This window comes from Bradysia coprophila, unplaced genomic scaffold (assembly GCF_014529535.1).
Source record: "Bradysia coprophila strain Holo2 unplaced genomic scaffold, BU_Bcop_v1 contig_94, whole genome shotgun sequence".
Taxonomy (NCBI): Eukaryota; Metazoa; Arthropoda; class Insecta; order Diptera; family Sciaridae; genus Bradysia; species Bradysia coprophila.
The window spans coordinates 9631161-9644043 of NW_023504022.1; the positions used below are offsets into that span (position 1 = coordinate 9631161).

The following is a 12883-nucleotide window of genomic DNA, read 5'->3' on the forward strand; positions in this document are numbered from 1 at the left end:
GCTTTGGTTGAGCACCTATTCAGCGTACGATTTCTTATATTAAAAAATTGTTGTTGATTTTGATTGAAATTCCTGAGATAGATAGTTCTGTCGCAATTTTATTTCAATTATAATTAGTTTTCACCAATAGGGATAGTATTAACTTAGGTCATGCCAGTCAGTACAGTGTGTTATTATGTTAAGTAATTGAAAACTTTATGTAAACGTTATGCAATAAAAATTAAATATTTTTTGTTAATTAGACGAATGTTTTTACTGTCTTCATATGAATATCGCAATGGGAAATAAGTTCTTTGCAGTGTGGTGCTGCAGCTGTTACACAAATATACACACACTTCTTCTTGTGTATAGTAAACAATCGAAACACAATCTAAACGATGACTCGGCTACACTGATACGTATTGTGGGTATATGTATAGTAGCTAAATCACTATTATAAGTTCTCTTTCTGCTCCATTGAATTGTTTACTATACTAATAGTTGGTGCACCAGCTGGTGAATTCAGACATAGTAAAAAACTTCTAATCTCGCAAAATTGAAAAAGATTGGAATCTCTTCTCAGACCTCACACAATAAATGAAAAAGTGCAACGGATTTTCCATGAAAATTTGTTAGAAATTTTCAATAATTCATCGATTCACTGATCATATATCAATGATATACAACAGCCGCGCGACCAAATAGTGCAGGGACTTAAAAGTAACTCTTTGGAAGAAACATTCTTCGCTAAGAAATTTAAGCTGAAACAAGGCTCTGGCTACGGGGGCTATTACTTAAGATTGTTACGAAAACAAACCATCTTCCTTTGCAAAAGAAGCTTAGAGCCTGCCGTGTTCACCAGCCTTTGAACAATTTCTAGGAACAAGCAAGATCTTAATCATTTTTTTACAAATTGTGCAAGTAAAACGATCGTTGCATTTTTTGAGCTTATTCAATTCCACGTCGAATAAACTAAACTAGAATAGACAAAAGCCACAGCTTCAGTGTTAAATTCTTCAAATAACGGTCAAATTTCTCAATTATTTTACTAGACCAACGAAACCAATCAACCACAGAACTTAAAATTGCTGTATATCTATTCCAAAATCAATATTGAAGTTTGGAGAGTCTGTGGCCTCGAGCGATACTGTAAACATCTATACTTCCTAGAAAAGCATTTATCACTCAGTGCAACGCACTTCAAGCAAAAGTGGTATTCTAAATTGGGTACTGAAACTTGACAGTGCTTCCTTCATACAAATAGTCCTCTATTTGGCAGCTGTCATTAGTAGCACTTTTGCTAGAAGTGCGTTGCTCAGTGGTATAATAGTATGTTACGTCACTGTTTGTAAACATTTGTTTAGGCAAGTGTGAGGTTTGCGGAACGAGCCGAAGGCGAGTGTAGTATCACACGTGCCTAAACAATTTACAAGCAGTGATGTAACATATTTTACTTGTTTGTGGATGGTAAGTGCATTTTCCCTGTCACAAACAGCAATGTAAAATGCACTTTACCGTGCATAAGCATGTAAACAACTATTGTGTCCTTCAAACATAAGTAATATTTTTTAGTACAAAAATTTCTGAAATTGTTGTATTAAAACAACACGTTTCCAAAGGGTCCCTGGTATCACAAAACTCATTGAAACGAGTGGTTATTCATTCAAACAGAAAGGTTTGCGAAGAACAAAACTGTTTAGAGTGTTGAAAGAGTCCTCTAACGAAAAACTGACAAAAAAGGAACTCGGGGCTCGGGGTCACATGTCATTTAAAATCGAACAGAGAGAGTTACGCTAATGTTGACAGCAAATGGGCGAATACATTTGTCATTTTCCTCAAGCACCTTACTGAGAGTAACAAAACAAATGCATTTGTTCTCAAAATAGTCATAATATTTGAAGTAAACAAACAATATGGCCGTCGTGGTAAACTTGACAGTCAGGTTTGTAAGAAGATTTCAACATAATGGCATAAAAAAAACTTTAAAATTTATTCATAATTTTGTATTGTTGTGAGAGAACAATTGAGAGAACAATGAAAAGGATTCTCAGGACCTGTCAGAATAAATTATTTTGTTTGAAGTGTTGCTTCCGGCAAGTCGTTCCTATAACACGTCTTAATAAATTTACGGAAAAAAGTTTTATGTGAAAATATTATTAAAGGTCAGCATTAGCCAATTTTTGTAATAAAGTTTGTGAGTCTCGATTTACGCTACGATATCATTTTTGTGAAGTTTAAAGTAAAATCAAAACCTGAAAATTATGTCTAACCATTTTATTGAGTAATATAAATAGGCGAATGTCATGGTCATGCTAGTTTTACACTTTAGTATACCGAACAAAACATATAAAATGGCCACTCTCATCCATGACAAATGACAAATATGAAAATTATAACTTACTAATGTCGACAATTGTATTGTTTGTTTCGAATAATTTAAGACACGAATTTTCACTAGCCAAACGAACTCGGTTTCATCCATAGAGATCGGCTTTCATATAAATATTGATGAGGTTATGTCTGGATGGATGAAATTTGACATTTCATATAGTCTTGGAACAAACACCTATTGGTGCGTTTACTTCGAAGCATAAAAAAAGAACACCCTTAAGAGTGATATCGCCAAATCTTCAGGTTATTTTTTTAACTTTGAAGACATGTCAGAGGATACCGAAAACAGTTTTTCGACAATTACTCAAGAAAAAATTATTTTAAATTGTTGAAATGTTGTACGAATGTCGACCTTGGAAAGACCTACAGGTAGAGTATACGCACCGCTTGATGCTAGTAGATCCACGAGAGTTATGACTAAAAATATAGTGAATGTTCGGAGAGTCCGCCTTCTCTGCAGCTTCGAGGTTCCACGGAACTCTACCTGTAGGCCTTTCCAAGGCCGACATTTGTACAACATTTCAACAATTTAAAATAATTTTTTCTTGAGTTATTGTCGATAAACTGTTTTCGGTATCCTCTGACATGTCTTCACTTTTGAACGCTTTTCACAGAAAACAATTTTTTTAAGAAAAAGTGAAAGATACGTGTTTCCTAGAATTGAAAGACGAATCCAACGAGCTATCACTCATTAAAATGGGAGACCGCTTGTTCCCCAATCATCTGAAGATTTGGCGATATCACTCTTAAGCCTATAAGTCTTTTGGAGGCCATGAGATTAATGATGCGAGTATATTACACAACATGTTGTTTGGTCCAAAAATATGACCACGTGATACATGTCAGCACTCGTACAAATTCGTATTTTTTAAATTTTAATTAAAAACTTAAAGCTCCTAAAAATTTTGTAAATATGCATATCGATGACATTCGCCCGCCTGTTTAAAAGTATACAAAATAGAGTCCATGGTGTATCACCAACTTGGTTATAACTACCATTCATTGTGTTTTATGAAGTTCAAAAAATTCCACTCTCATAATGTCTCTGCTTCATAATGTCATTATGCATTCTAGTACTCATTCAAAAAAAAATTTAAACAGCAACGCCACTGAGCGCCACATAGCGATACAAACGTAAACTAACGAAAAAAGCATTTTTAAAAGTAACGTCGGTGTTATAATCAACAAAATAGTTTATTCATTGTGTATTGTTCTGTAAATTATTTGTGTTCCAATAAAATGGACTCATTTACGCAGGTTTGTGGTTCTCGTAGTTCGATGAATGTTAATTGTTCAATGTAAATGGTAAATAATTCAATTGTGGCTTTGTTTTCGTCAACTTTACAGCGAATGTTAGAATTAGCTGAGGAACGAAGCAAGACTCTCGGCATTAGTAGCACGAATAAATTTCCGTTAACGGAATACAATCAAGAGGCGTCTGTGAATACGATGAAAAATCAAAATTCACCGAAAAAGTCGCCATCGCCAACAAAGAAGTACAGTGTTGTGCGTAAGGAATCGAATATGTCAAAAAATTCGTCACAACGGATGTCATCACCAAATGATACCAAGGAAAACGTTGATGTTGCACTTGAAATCAACATAACCACCGGTCCGAATGTACAGGTAAGTTGATAGTGTTTGCAGGCGAATGCAAATTCATTAAACGAAATTCTGTTAGGTTCAAGTGGAAGTGGAAGAGCGTGACGTCGATGAACATGGCAATGTTCTCAAAAGCGCGGAAAACGCGTCTGATGAACACCTTCCAATGATTAGAGACTCTTCGAGAAACCGTTTGCAACGCCTTGGTGCATTGTATTCGGAAACGGAGAATCTATCGTCGCCCATTCATCGGAATGAAGCTCGTTTCGATGACGAAGCGCAGACTGACGATAACTATCGTGGAAAATCAACCACAAGACTCGGCAAACTTGCTGCTCTTGCCAGCGAAAGAAATAACTGGGAAGACGAGTCGTCCACTTCTGATGGAAAGTCCACAAAGCCAGTGTCCAGTCCAACCAAAAGTGCTCCAACAATTGTGGGAGCCAGTCCTCGAAAATTTGTGAACACCGGTGCCATTCCGAAGCAGCCTACCAAATCCAATTTGAGTCCGACAAAGAAAATGGGCGAAGTAACAACCACTTCTGACGGTACAACGAAACGCCCGTCGAAACAGTTGAAGTGGGATAAGAATGTGATGGACCATCTTGAGCAACAAGGTTTCCAGCGACGCGAATCAACCACATCCAAGCTGGTTTACGATTACAAAGAACCGAAAGACAGCGTCAAATCGGCTCCAGAGCATGTGAAACCCGTTCAGTCAACAGTGGAATCAGCCAAGAAAACTTACGTTTCCACTGCCCAAATTTCGCAAGTTTCCGAAGTAAAATCACCGCGTTCTACCGCAAATAATACGACTGGAAAGCACTCAGCAGTTGTGACAAAAGGTTTGGTTTCTGACAGAGCTGCTCGGTTCGAGTCATCACAACCAAACGCTACCCAGAAATCTCATAAGGATCCTGCTGAAATGTCTCTGAAGGAACGACTGGCTCTGTTCGAGAAAAACAAGGGAGCTGCTTTGATACCGAAAGCAGCATTAGGAATGTCCGTATCGGCCAAACAGATTATGGGCGAAGGACAAACTCCCAAATCAAATACACCGGAAAAGCCCAAGATAAATTCATTTAACAAGCCAGGTGAGTCCCACGAATTCTAATCTAAATTTTTCGATTTGGTTGTGACAGTTGTTTCCATATTATGCAGTATTTGCCGAATCGACCGCATCCGGTAGCGGTATTCGAAATGCAGTCGCAGCATTAATGTCCAATGCAACGACATTGTCACAGTCCCAAATTAGTAACGACATTCGTAAGCAGCGCGAGAAAGAAATGAACGTCGTGCTAGGTCGTTTTAATCGACCAATTGAGTCTTCGTCGTCAAGTGAACCGGATTCAACATCGCGCAGTTTCGTACCACCAGCACCACCAATGCCTACGAATTTACTGAGTAAAGATCGTTCAGCGGAAGTGAAGTCCAATGCTAAGCGCAAGAGCAATGGTTTGTCACACCGAGATTCGTAGACTTCACGAAAATCTAAAACTCCGTTCAATTTTACAGAAAAACTTCCGCAACATCAGTCAAATGAACGGCGTTTGTCGGATGAAGACTCGAAACGGGCCAAAGTCAATCCAACCCATAATGGTCGGCTGTATCCCGTATTGTCGGACATCGAGTCTCAAGTGACCGAATCCGATCGTGATGATTGCACCACAGCCACTATGTCGGATGAACAGAACTATCATCATAATCGCAGCTACAGCGAGGAAGACAGGTGGGATAAAGTTGTGCAATGCTTTTTGTTTTGCTTGTGCATTGACATTTGAGTCAATTGCTATGCATGGGAATCGGTTCGGTTTGGGATGCTTTTGCTGTTCAATGTGGGAAGGGCGGGAAGGCTTTTGGATGCAGTACTATCCTCCTTTTCATGAATTGCTGTAATTTAATTCTTGTGACACTCCAAACTTTCTTCCAATAATTTCTAGAGATTATCATATCGATAACCAACAAAAAAAAAGAAGATTTGGTTGGGTTACAACTCAATAGCACAGTGTGTAAGTCAAGACTTCACATATAGAATTATTGAATTGCCAATTGTGGATTCGAAACCCAATTGTGGATTCGAAACTCAACCGCAACAGAAATAATTCGTTTCATTAGGTTGTTGTCCACAAATATGACATCTGATTGAAACGATTATTAGGTTGCTTCTTGTGGTTAGTACGGATAACGTCCCTGTGTGTTACTTGTAATTTTTGGTTGGTAATGTCATTCAGTCATTTGGCGAAAAGACCGTTGACGGGTTGACGGTGTGTGTTGTCTTTTTTAGCAGAGGTACCGTCTGACAACTTTTTTATCAGAATTCAGAAAGTTTTGGTGAAATTTTATTTCGGTATAACTAATGTCAATGATGCATCAGCATCCAGATCACCTCAGATCTAACTATTAATTCTCCTCCGGCTAGGGAACAAATATTCTGGTTGAGAAAGGAACTTTTTAAAAGACGGCAATAAAATCGCCATGTAGGCAACAATTTGACATTGGGAACATGCACAAACGGTGGCATAGTGCGTTGAATATGTCTCGGTACCCAGAGTACACGCATCCGTTGGTCACATTGACGTCTGTTGTTCCAATGTAGCGGCTGCAGTAGCCACAATAAAATTAAAAAAGTAATGGGAACGTGAATGTTATGGGTGCAGCAAGTATGTAGGGTGTCATGAGTCCAAATAACCATTCCATAGATCTTCACTGCCTATCGTTAGTACAATATCGAAGGTAGACTTGTACGAGTGATTTTTTGTCTTCCTTCGATATTTTGCTAACGATAGGTAGTGAAGACCTTTGGGGGCATTATTTGAAATACATTTACCGTAGTTACAAGCTGCATCAATAACTGTTCCGTTCCCATTACTTTTCAATATTTTTTGTAAAGCGGCTGCAGCGGAACCACAGACTTGATTGGGACCAAGATATGCATGTTACATCACCGACACCGATACCTATCCAACACATTATGCCAACATTTGTGCACAAAATCTGTGTCGCCCAGTGAATCTGTTACTCCTTTTGTTCGTAGTATCGACTCGATGTGTGATGCCAAATCTTTTACTTCATTTGTTTCAAGAGACATATTTCACTGTGTAAGGTCGAGCTAATCAGAGCTCATCAATTTCTGTGGTTGATGTTGATGACAGAAGACTTCTGATCCTAACACAATGTCTAAAGTTGCTCAGGGGAATGTAGACTAATCTGATTTGAAGAAGCCGAATATGTCGAATTTCAAGGCCAAAATTCGTTAACAGATGTGATATCAATTTTTTAGTGGGTTAAGTGTAGTTGACGTAAAATAGTCCGGTGGTGTGAATGTTTAGTTGCTTCCAGCAATTTAACTTAAGTCATTTTAAGCTTTAAATTTTAAACTTAAGTTTTATTGATAATTGTAAAGTAAATGTGACAATAAAACTCAATCTTTTAACACTAAAAACACACACTTCATTTTCGTCACTACACTTAACCTAACCACTCTACACTGCTACACTATTCACAAACTATTCACAATCACTGCAACTTCCACTAATGAGCTTTGATGTAAACAAAAACGAACCGCCCTTTCAAGCCATTCGTCCCGTTTTCTTCTTTCTACTTCTTCCATGCACATTTTCCTATCAAATTCATTGTTATCTTCCCTTTAGTTACATGGACTCGGCAGAGGAAGACGACATCTGTAACATGAGCCTGGGCCGTGAAATAATGCAAGCCGTAAAGCGAAACGATCCGTTGCGACCGCAAACGCGCAATTCGCTTAACAATTCGAACAATCGCGACAGTTCGACGGCTAGCGAATATTCGGGAAATGGACAGGGCGATGACATTGATGATTATATCAATGAAGCACTGGAAGACGATGACGATTCGTATCAGGAGAATGTTACGCCGGTAATTTTGTGACATTCTGGTTCGGTGGAATGGAAATTAATTGTTGCTTCTCGTTATTTCTCTGTTTTGCAGCGTAAGGGTTCGATATCGTCGAACAGTTTTTCTTATGCTCGAAGTCCGGCGAAAAGTTTGCGCCATCAAACGATTGACGAAGATGATTGCGAAGACGGTGCTCGTCAAATGAATTTCAAATGTCCCGTCAAATCTGAATTGACCGTCAATCCATCTGACGACAACAATGTTGTCACATTAACTCATACCGTGAGTTTCTATCGTAGACAACAGTCTCAGGTAATTGTTCTCCACCGAGTTCCCGGTTCACCAACAGGCCGCTAATTTCGACAACTCATTTATCTTCGCAGAGCGTCAACAACACTCCTGTCCGAAGATTGGCTTACTCGGATGAAGAAGACGATTCCGTCAGCCAATCGTCGTCTGACACATCAAACGACAACAGTTTGTTTGATGCTAAATTGAAACAATTGCTGGAGAATATCCATAGACAGGAACGGGTTATCTACGAAACCAGTAAAGCATTGAACGTATGCGCCCAATCGATTGAATTTTCTGGATCAACTGTGTCTGTTGAATCGGAACGCCATTTACTGTTAGCGAGTAAGACATATCTGCTGGCCAAGTTTCGATGGGCCTCTTATCTAATGATCTTTTGTTGCAGCTAAGAGACGTAAGGCTTTACTGGACGAGGTGAATCGCTTAAAAGTGGATCGATGCGTTCGACCACCGGGCCTGCCAACCGATCGTGGCACTCTGTCCGTCAAAGAAATAATCATTCCTCTGAAAGAGGATTACATTAGCAAATTGAACATGGATGTTTGCAATGGTCATCATTTGGTGTGTCTATTGACGTACAATGATCAGGTGTTAGCCACAAATGCGGTGACCACACGGAAGGGACTGAAGGCTGTTAAATTCCCGGATGAATTACGATTGAACAATGTTTACGCAGACTTTACCGTAAGTACTGAGCACTTTCCGGTCGTTCATCGATTAATCCATTGATTCCACGGTATGTGCGTGCAGCTTTTCTTAGAAATTTACGGCATGACTGCACAACGCGAAGCATTAGCACAGGACATGAAGAAAACACCGAAAACACCGAAGGGTAAAAAACAGCAACAACGACGACAGCCGCTTCCATCACCGGGCGGTCCATCTGTTGTGAGAACATCGGCATTCACGCATTACGGATCAGTCACATTCTCCATTAAAGAAGTCAATCGAAATTCGTGGAGTTTGAATCAAGTAAGTCGATAGCGGCAGTCATTTCCCTTATTGCCTGTGTGTGTTCTTTGAGATGTCTAAACCATTCCCCGTTTTGTAGGAATCATTTGTCAGTCCATTATTGGGCAAAATATTCATGAAAGTTCATTGCGAACTGTCGGTGTCCCTTTATCATAAAGGATTCCTGACAATGTTCGAAGATGTATCCGGTTTCGGAGCATGGCACCGTCGTTGGTGTTGTTTGCATGGCAGTATATTGAGCTACTGGCGATATCCAGATGATGAGAAAACGAAGGTATTCAAGTGGTATTCAGGTGGAGTGTTCCGACTAAACAGACTAAATTGTTTCCCTTCTTGCAGCCGCCAATGGGAAGCATTGACTTACAAAATTGTCATTCGCAAATGATCGAACCAGTTCGACGTGATGTGTGCGCTAGATTACACACAGTTTTGATTGAATTGAAACGGCCATGTCAGAAGGACGATAAGAACTCTTTGGTTCTGGAAAAGCACAGCAATTACACGCTCGTAAGGTAAAGTGTTCACCGGAATAGACTGTTTTGTACGACAGGATCAACTCAACGTTCTTCCGTTTCCCATTCTTTTGTAGACATCTTCTCTCAGCTGACACAAAAGAAGATCGTGACAGATGGATCGCTCATTTCAACAAATCGTTAATCATTATACGATCATGGAATGCTGCCGCCAGCAAAAAGGCTTAGAGTTTTTTTGCTGACAATTTTGCGATTTCAGGCTCGGTCATTTCCAAGTGGTTTTCTTTTTTGAAGTTTTTATTTTTATTCTTCTTTTATTTAAGAAATAAACTCTACCTACAACCGTATTAAAATAATGAACACACACTTAAACGGCTCATGCGCTAAAACATTGGAAGATTGTCAACTAACCATTATATAAATATTAAACTTATTAGCATAAAGCAGTTGATCCATTCATTAACCGAAACATGGGGTTGTGTTTTGATTATGCCCAACATTCAAGGACAAGTAATGTCCGTACTACAATCGCTCCTCGGGCAGTGGTAGCAACGACGAACGGTGTGTCGAATTTACATGAGATAAATCAGAGTCACCAGGCCCGAGATTCAAAATTCTTCATTTCATGTGAAACATTATAAAGGATCTGGCCGACGAAGACCAGTAAAAAGAAAAAGAGGTAGGTGTTGTTTGCACCCCGAGTGCGAAGAGTGCCAGTATTAGTTTAGACAGTGTTCGCACCCGAGTCACAAAGCGATTTCGATTTTACGTTAACCTTTATACAAGAACAAATTCGGTAGGATCGAACCAAACGATCTTACCTTACAGTTCGTAAAAGAAAACATTCTGTACAGCCAAACAGATTTCCTCTACGTTTCAGCCTTTTTAGAAAGGACAAACTCAGTAGGATCGAACCCGTTCCATATTGACGAATTTCATCTCACGGCATGTTTTCCATTTATCTATGCTTTGTACTTCTTACTGATGATTCGTAAGGGGATAAATTTCGTAGCACCGAAGAATAGTAGATTACTATACCAGGGAAGTAATTTGATATCTCGTATCCAGATGAGTGAAATTATTCGATAGCGCGGGTCGAAGTCGTCGACGAAGCGAGGAAAGCCGGGAAAGAATGGATGGAAGGCAAGGTGCTCGCTCCAAACCGAATTCGATGGCGACAATTTGTAGCCTCTCTATGCTCCCTCGAGGAGTAAGAAGTCAGATGATGATATTTGGTTTCACATTACGAGCATGGTAAAGGATCTTCCGGGATCTTCCCTAGTGGCGGAAGAGGCTAGCACATCCCGTTTAACATATCAAAAAATTGGGAGGGGTTTTTCAATTTTTTCAAAAGATCTTAAAGAATTTTATTTCGGGAGATTCCCAGATTTTTTAATGGATGGAAAGTTCGAATAAAAATTAAATTGGAAAACTGTTTGCTCCCACTTGATCATGTCGTTTCTCCAAACTCCTGTCGCGTAGCAAATTTTGGTCCGATTGACAAACTAATTACTGTTCCGGACTCCTGAAGTCACTTTATTTGACTAAAATGCTCCGAGAAAAATTTAATAATTTTTCTCTTGATATTACTGATAGTGGATCTGTTTTGACGACATATATTCGCGACATAGCGAAGCGTTTTTCTATTGATAAGGTAAAAGAATAGTATACGATAAAAATGACTGTCGTAGTACCGTTCCAGATGCTGTTCCAGCAGTTGGGCTCTCAGAAAGAAGGAAAAAATCTACATTTTCGCACCAACTTTTTTTCCAAGACTTCTGTAGGCTTGCAGCACAAAAGTACTGGGCTCATTTATATGTGGAACGATAGTGGGTGAGGCCAGCTTCAACACCCCATACTCAGTTCCGTGAAACATCGAAGCTGCAGAGAAGGCGGACTTTCCGAACATTCACTATATTTTTAGTCATAACTCTTGTGGATCTACTAGCGTCAAGCGGTGCGTATACTCTACCTGTAGGTCTTTCCAAGGCCGACATTCGTACAACATTTCAACAATTTAAAATAATTTTTTGAGTTATTGTCGAAAAACTGTTTTCGGTATCCTCTGACATGTCTTCACGTTTGAACGCATTTCACAGAAAACAATTTTTTAAGAAAAAGTGAAAGATACGTGTTTCCTAGAATTGACAGACGAATCCAACGAGCTATCACTCATTAAAATCGGAGACCGATTGTTCCCAAAGTTAAAAAAATCGCCTGAAGATTTGGCGATATCACTCATTGTATGAAGTTCACGTGCAAGGTATATTTTAAAATTCCTTGATAAAATACAGGTCCACACAGCCGAAGAAAAATAAGAAACTGGCAATACAATCTAATCAATGTCATTTATCCCACATGCATTACCAATGTTACGAGATTTACGTATGTATTATAACTTGTAAATCACATGTGGATTAAATAACATCGTTTGGATTGAAAAAACCGAAATCTATTTTTCTTCGACTGTATCAGGGACTATTTTGGGGAAAATTATTGGAAAAATAAGGAAAATAGAGAAAATAGGGAAAATCGGGAAAATAAAGGAAAACAGGGAAAAAAATAGGGAAAATTGGGAAAAGATTGAGGAAAATTTTCCCTGTTTTCCTTTTTTTTTATTTTCCAAATTTTTCTGTTTTTCTTAATTTTTCCTATTTTCCATATTTTCCCAATTTTCTTTAATTTTCAAAATTTTCTTTTTTTTCCAAATTAGTTTCTGACCTTAAGTCGAACAGTGTATCAAATAAACAATTCTATGTAAAAAAAACTACTTTGTGAGACATTGGACGTAGGGTAATCTGGCACGTCATACAAATTGATGGTGTGCCCATACTATGATCGTGTGTGACAGATTCCCCGATGCCGGTTAATTGTTCCATCAATTTTTATGATTTTAACGAAAAGTAAGGTTGATTTTATTCAACGTGTTGTCATGGTCACATTCTCTGTTGTTTTTATTTGATTTCGACTATAGATTTTCATCACAAAAACCGTTTAACTCATCACCAGTAGTTGCAATGAAAGTGTACAGTAGTTTAAAACTGCACAATTTTTGAAAGCGACCACTGTATTTCTTTGTCGTTTTTACGATATTCAAAATTCAACAAAACAAAATATTTTCGATGGGGTGAAGAACCTAACAGTTTTCGAAAGGAAAATCAAAATTAAGTTGACAAAAAATGCAACAGTGAAGTTGACCATGACTCCATCACATCAAATCAAATTGTTGACAACCAAAAATCATTAAAACGGAAAATTCCTTCAACCTTTACTTTTCGAAA

At 38.6% G+C, this 12883-nt stretch overlaps 1 protein-coding gene across 1 annotated transcript; it reads left to right on the top strand.

Moving 5' to 3' along the window:
* The first annotated feature begins 3476 nt into the window (after positions 1-3476).
* Positions 3477-10042, top strand: LOC119085354 (anillin). Its single transcript, XM_037195730.1, has 13 exons — positions 3477-3627; positions 3718-3996; positions 4052-5066; positions 5134-5427; positions 5488-5701; positions 7623-7866; positions 7939-8157; positions 8229-8481; positions 8543-8841; positions 8908-9129; positions 9209-9403; positions 9469-9641; positions 9719-10042. Exons 1-13 carry the CDS (start codon positions 3610-3612, stop codon positions 9828-9830), a joined length of 3537 nt encoding a protein of 1178 aa, XP_037051625.1. The 5' UTR covers positions 3477-3609; the 3' UTR covers positions 9831-10042.
* Positions 10043-12883: the final 2841 nt, after the last annotated feature.

Coding starts and splice junctions, on each gene's coding strand:
- LOC119085354 (XM_037195730.1), top strand. Junction 3,997..4,051: donor CCACCGGTCCGAATGTACAG/GTAAGTTGATAG, acceptor AAATTCTGTTAG/GTTCAAGTGGAAGTGGAAGA. Junction 5,702..7,622: donor AGCTACAGCGAGGAAGACAG/GTGGGATAAAGT, acceptor TCTTCCCTTTAG/TTACATGGACTCGGCAGAGG.